The sequence below is a fragment of the Xenia sp. Carnegie-2017 genome, unplaced genomic scaffold (assembly GCF_021976095.1).
Source record: "Xenia sp. Carnegie-2017 unplaced genomic scaffold, XeniaSp_v1 HiC_scaffold_1, whole genome shotgun sequence".
Lineage (NCBI taxonomy): Eukaryota > Metazoa > Cnidaria > Anthozoa > Malacalcyonacea > Xeniidae > Xenia > Xenia sp. Carnegie-2017.
Genome location: NW_025813402.1, coordinates 7876976 through 7894265, shown reverse-complemented (window position 1 = coordinate 7894265; position 17290 = coordinate 7876976). Strand labels below are relative to the sequence as shown.

Genomic DNA, 17290 nt, shown 5'->3' with positions numbered 1-17290 from the left:
GTCTCCTCGTTTTGCATAAGCCCGTGCAAACACAGTAAACATCTTTTATTTCTTAAATAAGGTATCGAAACGCGGCCGCATGATTTGTATTAATGTCTATAGCTCATGTGCGTACGAAGCAACATTTTATAGAGGGGGGCAGTACATTTTCAAGCGAATAGTGCCTGACTGCCCTTGTCTGCTCAACAATTGGGGGTAGGCTGCACCCTCCTGACTCCCCTGCCCTGCCCATGTGTCTAGCGTATTTTCTTTGAAATTAACGTGGATTTAAAATATGTTTTTGGCTTCAGGGACCCCGGACTCGACTAAATTAGTGTCTATTGAATTGGGACTATGGTCCTGTGGATATACGAACATTAACGTATAAATATAGGAATATTAACTCCCCCAAAAATAAATTATTGGCTGTCGGGGTTTGTGTGGTATATTGCATTCTTTTGAGCATAGCAATGAAAATATCGTAACTAAGTTAGTTTCCCGTTAACATTTCATTAATTCTTTTTTTTTGCAACGCGTTTGATACTGTTAATGTAGTATACTGATAATGACGTAAAAGGAAAGGTCGACTTATGTTTTCGGGTAATTACCGGTAGTATAAATAGACGTAAATAGTTAATTGTAACACATATAGCGTAGAAATACTCCAGTGATGTATTGTATTTGTTTGTAAAATAAATAAAATTTTTAAAATGAAGAGTGTAAGTCAACCAGCTGAGGAGCGGATTCCTCTACAGTTTTGAATACTCTAGATTCCAGAACAATGTTTTAGTCAGCGCATTTTCGAACAGTAATGGCTTGTTCTCTAAGCGTGACAAGTGTACATTCATCGGAAATGGATATTAGCATATGAATCAAGAATATAGTTCATGTTATATAACCTGCTAATTTGGCTATCTGACTTCAACAGTTCAACTCCACTATTTGTCGTTTAAACAGTTTGCGTACGCTCTACAAAATGGATATTGATTTCAAGGGAAAGACTGCATTAGTAACTGGCGCTGGCAAAGGTAAATTCATAATGTTTGTTTAAATTTGAGCTTAGTTTTTGTTTGCAAGCATATGTAACTAGTTAAGTAGACAAATGAAAGATCGTTGGTGGATATAACTACAGGGCGTATCAAAAAATTTAATTCAAATCAGGGGTTCAATCACGCAGAATGTATTAGAAAAAGACGTTTGGTTTTTACAACTTTGTTACCATTTATTTACCTTTCAAATGACATGTTGCACAACTATTTCAGTAGCAAAATGAAATAGTATTTCTTCGACGAATAAAGTTGGTAAAAATCATGATTTTCCGCCAATGGGAATTGAATTTATTGTCTTACAAAATTAAGTCCCGCAAAGCTTATTAAATTCCAATCATCACTGCAAACTAAGTGCAAATTCAACTTCTTATTGTATCGTATGCTTAACAAACGCAATGGTTTCAATTAAAAATATCAGTGCGGCACATTACTTGTGAAAACGTTCTTTGAAACCAGTTGCTTACAAGAAACATGCAATCAGCTCCGACAAAAATTCCGGAGGGACAAACTGGCCCTCAGTATCATCTGGTAGACTGGTACAACGTGCGAAAGTTTGGGCAGAATGTATAACAATATTATGTAAATTTTATTCAAAAACGACGTTAAATTTACATTACCTTTTGTCTTGACGTCTCCCTTCAAATTCCCATAAGCAGAAAAATCTTATTTCGAGCTACGAATTTCCACGGAAGACTACCTAGTAAGTAAAGGGGTAGAAACATAAGCATAATAGGTTAAGGCTGATTTCCATTCAGTGCAAATTGTCGCGCGATTGACTTGTGATCACTTTCTTTTGAATTGTGTGCAGCAATGTAAAACTGTGCCAGTCGAGAGCTTACAATTGAAAAGAAAGTGATCGGAAAAAGTCGATCGCGCGACAATTTGCACTGAATGGAAATCAGCCTTTATTCTTTATCGTCATGTAAAAATTATATTCAAAGTATTCTGTAGAAGAACGAATTACCATGCATACGTTCTTTTCATCCAGTTATTGCCAAAATTTAAGAATTTTAGAAATAACCCTTAAAATTTCGGCTTTGTAATCGAATATGAATCGAAATCATATTTTGACGTAAATAGTTTGCTTATTGTGCAAATTTGCTGTCAGATAAACCATTGCAACTTTGGATGACCAGTTTTCCTATTTCTACCAAAGATTTTTGCAAAGCTTGCGTGCTGTTGTATTTATCAAGTAACGTTTTGCTACTGTTCAGTTTGTCTGATACACCCTGTGTATGTACACATATTTTTTTCGTCACCATTTTTTTGGTTTGAAGGAATTGGTCGTGCTACTGTAAAGCTTCTATCAAAGTGTGGGGCGAATATTGTGGCTTTGTCGCGAACTAAAAGTGATTTGGATTCTTTAAAGGACGAGGTTGGTTGTTTTCATGAAAGAAATCCTTGCTTATAAGTAACAGTTTTAAATTGATTCCTATAAAGTCTACATTTCACACCCATTTCGTTTAGTCGAGTGGCTTTGGCTGTCGTCAACGTAAGAATTAAATGCATAAATTCAGATACATTTTTATTTTAGAAAATTAACTCTACATTAACTCGAAGTATTTTTCTCTCAACATTTACCATTAAATTTCATTATAATCATTATTTTCATATTTTATGAACTTAAAAGCTCCGTTCTGGGACAGAGTGCTGGCAAGACTTCATCAGCAAACCATTCCAAAACAAATAAGGAGGTCTTCTCTTTTAGCCCACTAATTTTACACTTTCCATTTCTTCTTTAACAACCAAACACTTTCTTCGTTGCTACAGATCACGTTGTGTTGGTTTCTATTCAAATTGTTAAAAATGTTAACAACCTCTCACACAATTGCGAGATATGTTACAAAGATAAATTCGATCACTTCTAGTTGTCCGTCAGTGATCTTGCTGTCAGACAAATTGAATAATCTGTTTGATATAGAAATGGGGAGCCAATTAATTTAGGCTATCCAATTTAAAATGACGACTTTTAAAATGAAGACTCTTATGAAATGTTAACTTTAACAAATGTAGGACTCTTGTGAAATGTCGACTTAATCAAATGTACCCTCTTACATGACTACTTTTAAAATATTTCCTCTAATGAAGGGACGACTTTTTATGTCAAAAAGATTGACATAAAGGTAGACAAAAAGGTAGAATTAAAGATAGACACAAATGAAGAAAAAGGTAGACATAAAGATAAATGCAACGGTAGATACAAAGTGGACAATAAAATAGACATCAAGGTAAACATAAATAGACATTAAAGTAGACATAAAGGTAAACACAAAGGTAGAAAAAAAGAAAGACGAAAAGGTAGACAAAAAAATAAACATGGAGATAAGCATAAAGCTAGACCTTGAGATAGGCACAAAGTTAGACACAAAGGTAGGAAAAAAGAAAGACAAAAGGGTAGACATAAAGGTGGACCCAAAGGTACACACAAAGGTAAACATAAAGGTACACATAAAGGTAGGCATAAAGGTAGACATAAAGGTAGACATAGAGGTAGACATAGAAGTAGACAAAAAAGTAGACATAAAAGTACAAAATAAGTAGCCATAAAAGGAGACAAAAAGGTAGACACAAAAGACGACAAATTGGTAAACAAAAAGGTACCCAAAAGAGGACACAAAAGTAGACAAAAAAAGGTAGACGAATGTTAGGTAAAAAGGTAGACACAAAGGTAGACAAATATAGACATAAAGATAAACAAAGAACGTTTAAAAAACCACTAAATGGGGTGCGATGGTAAATTGAAGCTTGTTATTTTTGGCTTTTTCAATTTTCGGAATTAGGTATCCACGAAATTTGTTCCAGTCGTTGCAGACTTGATGAAGTTGGACGATGCAATCAAGGCCATTGAGGCAACAGGAGAACCTATTGATTTATTGGTAAATAATGCTGCTATGGTGATATTAAAAGAAACGCTTGATGTAACGGATGATGATATAGACAGGTAATTTTACTTTGCAGTTTGCAGCATAGTTGGACCACTAACGTTATGTGTGATTTTTCTTTGCAGAAAACTGACTGCTATTTATATTGCAGACTTTGCAGTGTATATGCATACATATACCTTTCAGTGAATAGGGCATACATCTCATGTTTGCAGTGATATATTTTCTTTGGATTTGTCGTAGCCTGTTTATATTAAGCGAATTGTATGCTTGTGCTGCTTTTTTGAGTAGGAGAAAGAGGCTGGTGTATATTAGTAATGTGTATGTTAGTAATTCGTCACATAATGTGGCAATCACTCAGCTGTGTGAAAGTAAATTAAAAAGAAGTGATTTGATATTGCGATTTAGATACAGCCCCTAGTATTTAAACATGACACAATTTCGACAAGTGGTCATTTTTGAAGACAAGTGTTTGCAACAGTGTAGGGAAAGGCATTTGTTTTCAGCCTTGTAGCAAATCAGAAGCTATTGAACATATATTGTTATTATAGCTAGTTTATTATCTTGCGTGGTTTCTTTATTACAGGTCCGTTACTATAAATATGAAAGCTCCTCTTCGTTTGTCTCAGGTACTTAATAACAATATCAACATGCAGATTATATATATAGCTCAGTAACGAAACAGTCTTTTCGCAACTAAAATGCAGGCATTTTTGTGTTGTTTTTTCTCAGGAAAAACAAGAAATAATGACTACAATTAGTTTTTTAAGGACACGAGTGATAATTTTGCTGAAAAAATTTTCAATTGTGTTAATGGAAGTTTGCCAGGCTTTGTCACTGATATAGTTGTGTTTTTGTATATTATGGTAATATTGTATATTTGTATATTTTGTATATAATTGGTAATCTAGGCATTTAATTTATAAATGAAAGTTTCTCCGGATTGTTGTAAAATTATTCATTGAGCTTTCGACTCGGTGCTTTGAGCCTTCATCCGAAAGACCTCTAACCACCTAGTCATTTCAATTTATTCTTGTTTATTCATGAACAATTGCATGAATTTGAAATCGTGTGCTCATACATAATGAAGGACTACTTCATTATAAGAGGTATTAGTTTGCACTGTATTTGAATTAAGAAGCTGGTAAAATATTGTTCTAACTTAATTCTTTTTAGTTTGTCGCTCGTGATTTGATCAAGAGAAAAAAACCAGGGGCTATTGTCAATATTTCAACAACTATTACACAATTTGCCTCGGCGGGTTATATGCCATACAGTAAGTGTGAATAACCTATACTTTTATCATGAATCAACACAGCTCAAGAATATGCATCCATTTCCAGGTCAATATATTGCATACTTTCAAAGAATACATCAAAAAACTCTATAGCTTTACTCAAGATTTCCCCAGATCTCTCAATTAGAGTCTTTTTATCTCTTATCATTCTGTGCGATTGATTTTTCGAGTGATTGTGCGATTGATTTTTTCACAACAGCGATGTCGAAGGCCGCTCTTGATAATGCAACAATAGCAATGGCGGCTGAACTGGCGAAGCACAAGGTCTGTCATACAAATTTTGAATTTCATAATACATCTGTAAGCAGATGGTGTATTGCAAATTTTATCAAAGCGCATATGGCTGATTGATATCGTATAAGAAGAAAAAAATTAATGCTTTTCCTTGCGACATGAAAAACTATCTTATTGGTTAGCGATGACATCGTCGCCATGAACTACCTTGGTTTCTTTGATTTATTGAATATTTCTCGCTTAAATTCTCGTACAAATAGTTGCAATGAGTAAAACTTTGTTCATCAATGCGTTGCTTAAAATTTTCGAATGCTGTTAAAAATTTTCATGTTGCGTATCTCTTAGATTCGTGTAAACTCTGTGTTACCTGGCTTAGTGGACACTCCATTTGCAACCACCATTCCACGTGAAGTGATAGAAAATTTCCTCGTCAATATTCCTCGTGGTGAACGAGCTAGTGAGTTCATATGACTGTTGTACAGAACTAGAGCATTCTTTCTTGGTGCATGGTTGTATCGATTTTTGAAAATTAGATCGTTCCAATTCATTACAAGCAAAAGCAAAATCATATTATATAACTCATTGTGTTTCTCTCATAATTGCAACGATGTTAGGAGCTCTGTGCTTTTGCTTTTAATTTTGAAAGACATGTTTATAGAGTCGAAATTAAAATCACTGCTTTCTCAAAGAACAATCAAATTTTCACTTGGACGTCATTTGAGCAAAAGGACCTAAGTATTCTTCGATTGACTTTACCATTATCAGAGATTTGATCATTCGGTTCTATTGATGACGAGTTTTGTCCAAATGACAAATATCAAAACTGTTCAACTAATAACACACTACTTTTAAACCCTGCTGAGGATTTACGGAGTATGTAAAAGATTCAACTATAAATTAAGTGGTTCACCGAAAAGTACTGCATGGTATATGAACAAATGTGCTGAATAGAGGGATACAGCTGCTTGGTATATTGTGAGTATTCATAAAATAATTAATGTTATTTTACGTTTAGGTTCAGAAGATATTGCTGACACCATCGTGTACCTTTTGAGTGACAGAGCAAGTAATATAGTGGGCTCAAAAATAGTCTCTGATGGTGGAATGTTTATCAAATGAACCAGAGAAAAGGTTACTTTTTGTGTACTTTCGGTGTGCTTTCCTTCTTAAATGTGGATAAATATGTCCCTGCGTGCTTATCAATAAAATATGATCAATATGTCATGCACTTTTGTTTTTTATTTTATTAAATATCTCAGCTTCATGTAAATTTTTTCCCATGCTCAAATCTACATCAATTTATACCAGTAAAACTGGGCAAAATCGAAATTTATTACCTGCCAAGGTAAACTATATAGATAGCTACAGATTTTCGTTTGTGCTGTTAGTTATTTCTTACTCCTGTCTTTCTGTGGAGCAAATTCTTTCCTCTGCGGTCAATAAAAATTGGACATCTTGACTGGAGCTTTGCATAGAGATCAGAGGTAGCTAGGAAGCAACACGAGAACGGAAATAGAACTTGAAGGATAACACATTGATATTACTTAGATTGACAATATAAGTTCGATAAGCATTAAAGCCCAACATAAAGCTTTAAGGAGAGCCATTAAAATAGACCAAAAAGTACCGAAAGTTATAAAAATAGAATATTGTAAACCCTATAGAATATTAACTGCTTCACGAATAGATGTAACGACAGTAGCTAATGAATAATATTGCATTTTCAGACAGTAGTGAATAGTATTGATTGTAACTGATATAAATTGGTAGTAATGAATAGTACTGCATTACTATTATTAGAACAAATTCCCTAACAAAATCATGTTTGTCAAAATCATTCCCTAACAAAAACAGTTCCTGCCAATTGTATTTAATTAATAATATCAAACCTAGATGAAGCTGAAACATCAAACTCACAATCTAAAACCAGGCATTATCTTAAAATCTCAAAACAAGATCTCTTACTATTTCGAACACAACTTTTAAAAACAACCCCCAAAACATTTTCCTGTCATTCTAGCACTGTCTACATAAGTTGAGTTCATGTAAATTCATGCCTTTAACATGGTTAAAATCAACTAAAATGTCTAGTCAGTTTCAGAGTTTGGACAACTATCTTCTTTTGAATCAAATACGAATTGCATTTCTCAAACGTCAATTGAAGGGGCAAGGGAAGCATATTCATATATTTTGCTATACTTGGCTAATTTTGAAATTGTCACTTTCAAAAGAAATCCGCTTGCCATAGAGGAATATATGAATATGTTTCCACTGCCCCATTCAAGTAACGTTTGATTGACGCCAATGGAAATATCAAAGGGTTTACGGAATATAATCGACAAATTTTTGAGATTTTTGGACATTATGTGGCATAGAAAATGTACCGTAGTTTTGAAAATAATCAGATCTTTCATTTTTGCGTATAAACATTTTTCTTATTTACAGAGCAATTGCCATCCAACATGGCGCACATTTCATTGTTCTCTCACTCCCAGGGGAATAGTTGCACATCACCTATTTAAATGTATTTTTGAATTGGATTTATGAAACAATATCTCTCGCTCTTTAAATTCATAATTTTTTGTATTGTATTTTTTCATTGCACTTCGAACCAATCATATACTCTAATCATGTGGGTGGATAAGGATTAAAATTTTTTGAACAACTTGCCTGCTCGCTGTTATATGATGGATATTTGTCGAGTGAGAATGTCTAGCTGTGGAAGTCAAGAAGATTTAGAAGAAGTGTGGGAAAGTACTTGGTAGTCACAATGATACAGACTTAGTGTATTTGAATAGATCGGCTGTGAAATCATTCCATTGTTTTTAATTTGGTTGAAGAAAAGAGAAGTTCTGTGTCGATGTAAGAAGGTGGACAATAGTAATTGATAGATAGTTTGGAAGATCTTTGTGTCGGAGCTTGAATACTTGTGGCTAATACCTAAATTTCGATTATGAAGATGTCGTGGTAAGGTCTATGTTGAATCTTTTTAAAATTTTGATAAAAGTTTAGTACTTGAGAAAGAAACGTCAAGTTTTTTACTCTCGTGAGACTTAAAAAGACAAAGAAAACGAAATTTTCTTTGCTTCATTATTCTGTTTGTGCTAAGTCTTGCTCATGCTTGTTCTTATGTCAAATTTAATCTTCCGTGCTTCGTTTATTGTTATTGTTTAATATTTCATCGAACGTTCCTTCGCTGGTTCGTTATTTTAATTTGTGAACTTACGTACACCATAATTACTGTGGTTTTAACATGAGTGTTTAAATCATCATGACATCGAAATCATATTTTTGGTTGTTCTTGCTTTCAAATACAACTATATTTGCGAAATTCAATTGTAAGCAAATAATTTAAATTGTGAATACAAAAATGAACGGTTGCAAATCGCAGATGATAAAGAGGAATGATGGCGGCGAAGTAGGTGATATCACACATAAGAACGAATAAAGAAAACAAAAACTATGACAGTTGAGATTATGACATAATAAAATATTTGATCAAAATGCCATGTTAAAGTATCAGGAATACAGATGGTTAATGCTTTTATAACGGACATGTTTCGTCGTCAATACGATGATATTTCCATTATCCACTTATTCTATATTGCTAGACTATAAACTCTTCGTCAATCGATGCTGCAAATGGAATGTTAGAAATAGATTATCATTCGATGCAAAGCATCTTACCTCATCCTCGATTCATGATAAGCAACCATTCTCTTGAGATTTGCCAAACAATGTTGCTCGCGCACGCCGGCTGGTGCCAACAATAACTCTGATAAAATTTTCTTTTGTTCAGACCACCAACATGGTTGAATTGCAACTCAAGAATATCAATTCTTCAAGACTTACCAGCATCCTGTGAAATTATGCTTTCGTTTTATATTGTATATTTGTTATCGATGTTACCAACAATTGTGAGACTGGAGTCAAAGGGATGTGTTTACTGACTGGCACTTTCTATACCATTGAGTATTGTTATAGACATCAGAGCAAATCAGTTAACATGCTTATTAACATGTTAATATGGAGTGGCTTTTAGTGAATGCTCAAATGTTTGGATGTCGCGTGTAACATCAAAATGAAATTCACTTTACAATTGATTTATCAAAGTTACAAAAAGGAATTGCAATACGCTGGCAGAGTATTGCAAAATTTTTAAATATATTTGGCTTATTTGAACTTGAAGTGATTACCGTATCCGACTATGCGTCAAACAAGCTGTTGACGTTAAATAAGTTGTCGCTTTATTATATCTATAAATGGCGCTTTTATAACATTGAGGGATGTTATAACAGTGTCTTTATAGAGGTTAAAGCATATTGGACACAAACATATTCTGATAAAGTTGTTTTACATATCTGACCACAATTTCATGATAACATCAAAGTAGGCCTTCCCTGCAAATTAGTATGGGCAGTTTACGGCTGTCTTTTGCTCATCATCGTAAATTATGGGTTTCGACAAAAAATTTCAATGATTTTCTGCAAACACTGGTTTTATGAAATACATGAACTTCAACAGTTTTTCATGATTGTATTTTACTATTGCTCTTACAGTTGTTCTTACATGGCAACAGTTTGCTGATTAAAACTGCGGTATGTGTTTGTTTGCTGTTTGTTTTGTTTGTTTGTTTGTTTGTTTTGTTTGTCGGTTTGTTTGTTTTGCCATACCACTAACTTGTTGTTTAGAGCTTTTCAGATGCGAGGACGAGAAGATCTAAGAAGTGGAAGTCAGGGCTGTAAGTGTATGTCTCATTAATCATATCTAACTATTTTGTTGCTTGTGTCTCTTTTAGAACGACGTGGCATATCATGGTCAATTAACGTTTCTTAAGGTAAGTGTAACCTGTTATTTTTACTGATTTTAGACTAAGAATTATTATTTGAAAAAAGCATTCTTACGGAAAGACGAGATTTTTTACTTTGATTCTTCGATCGGTGTTTGCAGATGATCAATTGAAGATTTGACTGAACGAAAAGTATAAATATCTAAAGCAAAATCACAATATCTAAACAAACTAACAAAAAAACATGCACATAAATGAGTATTTGGAATGTTCTCACTAAATTAGAGAGTTCCCTCACTCTCTTATTTAGGAAAGAAGTTCCACATAATATCCACGTACTCCAAAATAGACTTCTGCCACCTATTTTGGAATACCATTGTACAAATTTCACGCAGCGTACACTTGACAATTTTGGCAATTTTTTTTGGTAATTAAAATATGATCCTAGATATTTCATATAAAGTGTCCTCGATATCTGGGAGTGTGATTTTTTAGAAAGCAAATATAATTCCATGGTGTAAAGCTAAAGCCTTGCAGCATCAAGAAGATGGAAAATTTAGTGGCTATCCATCACTTTTATCAATTTTGAGTAGCCATAAAAATATACAATCTCTTAATTCGGCATAGAAAGTAATTTGAAAGTTATTAGAGAAGGTTGGAAATTATTTATATATTGCTTATATAAAAGAGTTAAGATTTGTAAATGCGTGCGATTTACGTATGCTTGATCAAGAACTAAACGACTACAGTCATTTTTTGATGTATTATGTACATATACCCGTTATTTGATAGCTGAGCTATCACAGGTATCTGATAGTTCTTTAATCTTCTTAATACTTCATCACATGTGTTACTAGAACTATAAATGAATTGATAGCATTTGATATTAGAAATCGAAATTATTTCTGTCTCATTGAGTCACTGTCTCCTGTAGAACCACGCGTAGAACGTACGTGAAGTATTTCCTAGGTAAACCAAGAACCAAGGATCATATATTTCGCGGGCGTCATACATTCGCGTTCATCTCGTTTTTCGTGTCACTTTCGTGAAAGATTCCAAATTGATCGTTTTTCAAGTTACTAATTTTGCTATCGCTGGTTTAAACAATACCTGCTTAGTTTACCAGTTTACATTGCACTTGCAATACGCTAATTTTCCTTCAAAATGAACATTGATTTAACAGGGAAGACTGCCTTAGTTACTGGTGCCGGTAAAGGTGATGTACGTTTACTCGTGTGTCTGTATTTGTATATATGGTGATATTTTAACAATGCTCTACAATTTCGTCGTATCTTGCAATTATTTTGTAGGCATTGGTCGTGCTACATCTATTTTACTTGCTGAATGTGGGGCAAGCGTAATTGCCTTATCAAGAACACAAGCTGATTTGGACTCGTTAGTTGCAGAAGTAATGTGATTTTTCTAAAATTATGTTAAGTATTTAAGTAATCGAAAAACAAATATTAAAGCCCAGCATATAATGCGTAAAACAGCCATAAAGAGAAAAAGATAAGTAATGTATATTTATTTCTAAATGTTATCAGCTGACGTTTCGTCTTTATCATAAGACATTCAAAGCAATGTGCAAAGTGAGTTCATATGAATAAATTCAATATAACCATTTACTTCTCAATAGTAACTATATAAAGTTTATAAGTAATGCGGGAGATCAAAAAATATCTTGCTAAAAAAATGCATTTTGAGATTTGTCTGTTAAATTGTTTTTTCCCTGTTTTTTTCCATTTATCTTTAACTATTGATCCAAAACAATAAAACTTAAACTTATCATTTACTTTTGGTTGTACAGTGTGGAGGGAATGTCAAAACTATTTGTGCTGATTTGGTTGAATTAGACACAGCAATAAAGGAAATTCAATCCAGTTGTGACCATATTGACCTGTTAGTGAACAATGCTGCCTGCTTGATTCATATTCCCAGCATATTGAATGTGACTGAAGACGATATAAATAAGTAAGCTAAAAGCTAATTTTCCCTATGAACAATGATGTATGTATCTTATCATTCACCTGAAGTAGCTTATCGTTCCCTGATATAGCTCACCTCTTTCCTGATGCAGCTCCTTGTTCTGCTGATGTAGCTCATCTTTATCCTGATGTATGTAGCTCATATTTCCCGGATGTAGCTCATCTTTTTCCAGATGTAGCTCATTGCTCCCTGATTTAGCTCATTGTTCCCTGATGTAGCTCATTGTTCCTGATGTAGCTCATCTTTCCCTGATCTAGCTCATCTTTTTCCCCGTAGCTCATCTGTTTCCTGATGTTGCTCATCATTCCCTGATGTAGCTCATCTTTTTCTTGATGTAGCTCATCTTACCCATGTAGCATTTCACCGGATGTATCTTTTCTAATTTGCTTTTCGTACAGCATAACTTTGCTGTTCCCTCATTCAAACCCCTCCTAGTTTGCAATATTCACATTTCTTACTTTAGCTCAATTTTTCATTGCGGAGACTTATGTTATGTGCAATACATTTGATTATGAAGCTTTTAATGAACTATTCAATTGCCTGATTAGTGATTTTCATGCATGTAACTTTTTCAATGTGTATCCAACTTTAGGAGAAATAAGTTGTAGTTGCTCATATAAAAATTTAAAGTCTTCTTAATTCAAAGCTGTTGGTGACCTATGAATTCATCAAGTGAATGGTGACCCATGAATTCATAAAGTAATTCATATAGAATAAAATATTTTTGATCTAACTTTTTTGATGGTCTGAAACTTATATATAGATATGTACAATTATTATCTAATGTAATATTTATGTTTGTGTAGCCTGATGCTTAGTTGTTCACTATATTTTTCCTTGCAGGGCAGTCAAACTGAATGTCACAGTTCCACTTTGCTTGAGCCAGGTTATTGTTTGCAATATTTTAAGACTTGCCCTGTTTTTTGTACTATATTTTCTCAGACTTTACCAATTCAAAAAGCTTACTTTGTGGGGGCATGCTTTAGTAGCATCATCAGCTTGACAATTGAGGGATAATATTCATAAAGTTGACTTACTGTGTATCAAATTTCTTTGAAATCAATTGTCTTTTAAGGTAACATGCGAGTATGAATGTTATTCCCCCCCCCTGCAATTATTGAGCTGGATAGTGATGCTTCTGACGTATTTTTAACGGGTATTTTTCAAAACTAAGTAAGAAATATTTGCTCTCACCATGGAAGTCTCCAATTCATTGACATCATCTATGTTGAATTGTTTTCACTTCACAAATATTTGTTCGTTTATTGAGGAGGCAATTATTATATTATATTTAATTATATTTAGATGATTTCTCGCGATTTAATCAAACGTGGACTAGGTGGAGCAATTGTCAATGTTTCGTCAGTTGTAGCAGATAGATTTTCTGGCAGTACGGCCCCTTATGGTATGAGTTAAGTGATCAAAGTACATTACAAACAACGAAACAAGCAAGTCTTGTAACTTACACACTCATCTTTTTTATGAATCGACAGGCATAACAAAAGCTGCGCTGGATAATTTGACGAAAACTTTTGCAATTGAGCTTGCTCCATACAAGGTACTGATAGGTTTGTAGCTCTGTAGGGGTGTATGTGTGTGTGGGGGGTGGGGGTGGGGGTGGAGGGGGAGTGTAACCCCAATCCTATGTGACATGTGTGTAGAAAAGGCCGTTCATGAACTTGTAGAGGACAAAAAACGTCGGGCCGACTAAAATTGTGGGATTTTTTTGTAGGTAATTTTTGTCTGCCAAATAAAGGTTTGAGCCTTTCACTTAAATGCGTACATTAAGAAGAAATACGTATATTTACATAGGTAGATGTGGATTGTCCAGGTTGATAGAGTCCTGAGGAGGACTGTTGGTGTTGATGTTGACTGACCTTTTGACAACCTTAGCGGTGTTCATTTTCTTAGACAAGACTTTCAAAAACACTTGTCATGGACACAGTCAACATGAACACCCACAGTCTTTCTTAGGACTCTACTAACCCGGACTATCTACATATTTAAACATGCAATGAATGCAATGACAGAAAATTTTAATTCAGATTCGAGTAAACAGTATATTACCCGGACTTACCAACACACCAAGTGTTCAAGGTTGTATCGAATTGCAAGGTGTACAAGCTCTCTTGAAACAAACACCGAAAGGTCAAATGGCTGGTACGTGGTGTTACGATTTTTTTATCCACAGTCTAAATATTTCATTTCGTTCTATTTTCGTGTATGCCAAGTAGACTAGCCCGCAAATACTTGCGGGATGTATGTCTATAATACAAAGTTTCAACCTTTTTTTTGACATGAACATCGGCAATATTTGTGTTGTGATTCAATCAACATTTACTAATGTCAACTTGAGCTAGCAAAATAATTTACACTACGAAATGATGATTGTAAATCAATAACATGAGCGCACGATCAATGTTGCATTTACAAAGATAATTGTTGCATTCACAAAGATCATTGTTGCGTTTACAAAGATAATTGTTGCATTCACAAAGATAATTGTTGCGTTTGCAATGATCATTGTTGCGTTTGCAAAGATCATTGTTGCGTTCACAAAGATCATTGTTGCATTCACAAAGATCATAGTTGTATTCACAAAGATCATTGTTGCATTCACAAAGATCATTGTTGCATTCACAAAGATCACTGTTGCATTCACAAAGATCACTGTTGCATTCACAAAGATCATTGTTCTATTCACAAAGATCATTGTTGCATTCACAAAGATCATTGTTGCATTCACAAAGATCACTGTTGCATTCACAAAGATCATTGTTCTATTCACAAAGATCTTGGGCAGTTAGAAACAATGCTATGAAATTGTACTTTCATCAAAGTGCCTAAGACACCGCCAGTATTGTCACAATAACACGGTTTCGTTTGGCAATTTGCCTCAAATATTTAAATGCATCTTTCAATAATTTGCGCTATGTTTTGCAGAGGCCAGGGAAATAGCTCAAACTATTGTCTATTTGCTCAGTGACTATTCCAATAATATTACTGGTGCGAGGATTGTATGTGATGGTGGATTTCATTGTAATTGAATTTAATCATTTTGACATGTTTGTTGGTTACAACAGTCGTCGTATTTTAGATGGTACATGTCAAGGCCTAATTCCACAGGCGAAATTTCTCAGTTAAAATCAAAAATAGTTTTACGCACGCGTGAAGAAAATTTGTTCGCCAATATTTTCGAGTAGAAATTCAATTTGCTGGATGCTGTAAAGCGTATTGCGCAAATATTGTCTGTTGCAAAATTTTGTCTGCGGAGTCTGCGCTTAAAACGAATTTTTTTCATACAAAATCACATTTGTTTTCGTCGCCCCTGCGTGCTAATATTTTGCGTGAAAATTTTTACATTTTGCTTTGAATTTCCGCCCGTGCAGTCAGGCACCGTTTGCACGAAGGACGAAAAGCGCTATCCACTGAATAACAATATTTTTGAACGCTTCCAAAGTTTCTTAAAAAGAAAATATTTACGAATCGAACTAGGCAATCAACGAAATATAATATTGGTTCTAGAAAGTTTTTTCATCGTAAAGAAAATATATAAACTCCTTTTTCACAAGTTTGAAAAATTTACTATCCAATGGATAACGCTATCCAGGCTTCGTGCAACTGGCCCCACGACTTTATACGCATGTGCAATATCCCAGGAAGAAAAAAAGTGTAAACTGTATGCTATCATTGGAAAAGTGAAGACAAATATTTGAAGCAGTGCTCCTACATGTGAATAGTTTGTGAGTTGCTAAAAAAGAATTTCTTTGAAGTAAACGCAATGAAGTACAGATTAAATGCTAACTGAACTTGACTAAATAATAAAGTGAATGTCTTGAATCTTGAAGTATCTTTAAATGTTTTTAAATGCAAATCTTTCAGGTTAGTGAGGTTTTGATAAGGACTTTTGGTGTTCATGTTGACGGACGTTTCCACCAGCTTGCGGTGGTAATATATTAAGGGTCGAGGTTGTCAAAATGTTAGACGACGTAAACACGAACAGTCCCTCTCAGGACCACACTAACCTGGACGATCTACAAACAAGTTATAATTACACTTTGTAAAGGTTTGCTGTGCAGTGAGAAATCAACAAAACATTGTTAAAAACTTCGCTCTATCCTCGGTTTATTAGTTCATGATACGTGTGAATTGTTTTTTATTCTCTAAATTCTATGATTTCTATCCTACTTCTATTTTTATGTGCATCTTTAATCTCTTTTATCTCTGTAAAAGTTTCCCCGTTCACTCTTCGCTTGCATTTGGCAATTGCAATTAAAATAAAGCAATAATTGAGACGTTTTATTCTTATTTTATTTTATTTTAGCCACCTCAGAACTCACCTACCCAGTCTTCTAGTACTTGAGTTAACTTGTCAAGGTCATCATCGCTTGCGATTGACGGACAACTCAACTCAAACTCAAACTCATACTTAACATAAAGTTTTAATTAGAGCCATAGAAATAGACCAAAAATGTAAAATTGAATTTATTGTGACGTTTTGTCTTTACTCAAGAGTCAAGACATCTTCAGACAATTAATTAATAGGATGTTTGAGACAAGATATTATATTTACAAAAGGTGTTAAATTTCTACTAAAGGAGGCCGTGTCAATGGATTATATGATAAAGAAGTTAGGAAGTAAAATAAGGTGCAATTAACTGAGATTAAGTGGAATTAAACATCCTTGCACGTTAAGTGAAGGCTTGTATTTATTGATTAGAATGCTCTCATGAATGGAGAGCTCATAGGAATCGTTAGAAGCATTCTAATCAATAAATACAAGCCTTCACTTAACGTGCAAGGAAGTTCCATTCCACTTAACCTCTTTTATTTTCACTTTATTTTACTTCCTAACTTCCTTATCATATAATCCATTTGACACGTCCTCCTTTAGTAGTAATTTAACACCTTTTGTAAATATAATATCTTGTCTTGACATCCTATTAATTAATTGTCTGAAGATGTCTTGAGTAAAGACAAAACGTCACAATAAATTCAATTTTACAATTTTTGGTCTATTTCTATGACTCTAATTAAAACTTTATGTTAAGTATAAAATAGATTTCGCTGTGGG

General features: G+C 34.0%; 2 protein-coding genes across 2 annotated transcripts; both read left to right on the top strand.

Annotated features, from left to right (window-relative positions):
- Positions 1-874: 874 nt before the first annotated feature.
- On the top strand, positions 875-6669 carry LOC124442561 (L-xylulose reductase-like). Its single transcript, XM_046993064.1, has 8 exons — positions 875-1007; positions 2306-2403; positions 3809-3969; positions 4497-4539; positions 5087-5186; positions 5407-5471; positions 5787-5898; positions 6457-6669. The coding sequence occupies exons 1-8, from the start codon at positions 956-958 to the stop codon at positions 6558-6560; spliced, it is 735 nt and encodes a 244-aa protein (XP_046849020.1). The 5' UTR covers positions 875-955; the 3' UTR covers positions 6561-6669.
- Positions 6670-11293: 4624 nt separating this feature from the next.
- LOC124442871 (L-xylulose reductase-like) lies at positions 11294-16056 on the top strand. The gene is made up of 8 exons (XM_046993384.1): positions 11294-11446; positions 11541-11638; positions 12038-12201; positions 13060-13102; positions 13522-13621; positions 13710-13774; positions 14262-14376; positions 15160-16056. The coding sequence occupies exons 1-8, from the start codon at positions 11395-11397 to the stop codon at positions 15261-15263; spliced, it is 741 nt and encodes a 246-aa protein (XP_046849340.1). The 5' UTR covers positions 11294-11394; the 3' UTR covers positions 15264-16056.
- Positions 16057-17290: the final 1234 nt, after the last annotated feature.

Bases quoted from the DNA above. Each gene is read 5' to 3' on its own strand.
- LOC124442871 (XM_046993384.1), top strand. From the start codon at position 11,395: ATGAACATTGATTTAACAGGGAAGACTGCCTTAGTTACTGGTGCCGGT. The intron at 13,775-14,261 runs GTACTGATAGGT...ATTTTAATTCAG, and splicing joins TTGAGCTTGCTCCATACAAG to ATTCGAGTAAACAGTATATT. The intron at 14,377-15,159 runs GTACGTGGTGTT...TATGTTTTGCAG, and splicing joins ACCGAAAGGTCAAATGGCTG to AGGCCAGGGAAATAGCTCAA.
- LOC124442561 (XM_046993064.1), top strand. From the start codon at position 956: ATGGATATTGATTTCAAGGGAAAGACTGCATTAGTAACTGGCGCTGGC. The intron at 2,404-3,808 runs GTTGGTTGTTTT...TTTCGGAATTAG, and splicing joins TGGATTCTTTAAAGGACGAG to GTATCCACGAAATTTGTTCC. The intron at 5,899-6,456 runs GTGAGTTCATAT...TTTTACGTTTAG, and splicing joins TCCTCGTGGTGAACGAGCTA to GTTCAGAAGATATTGCTGAC.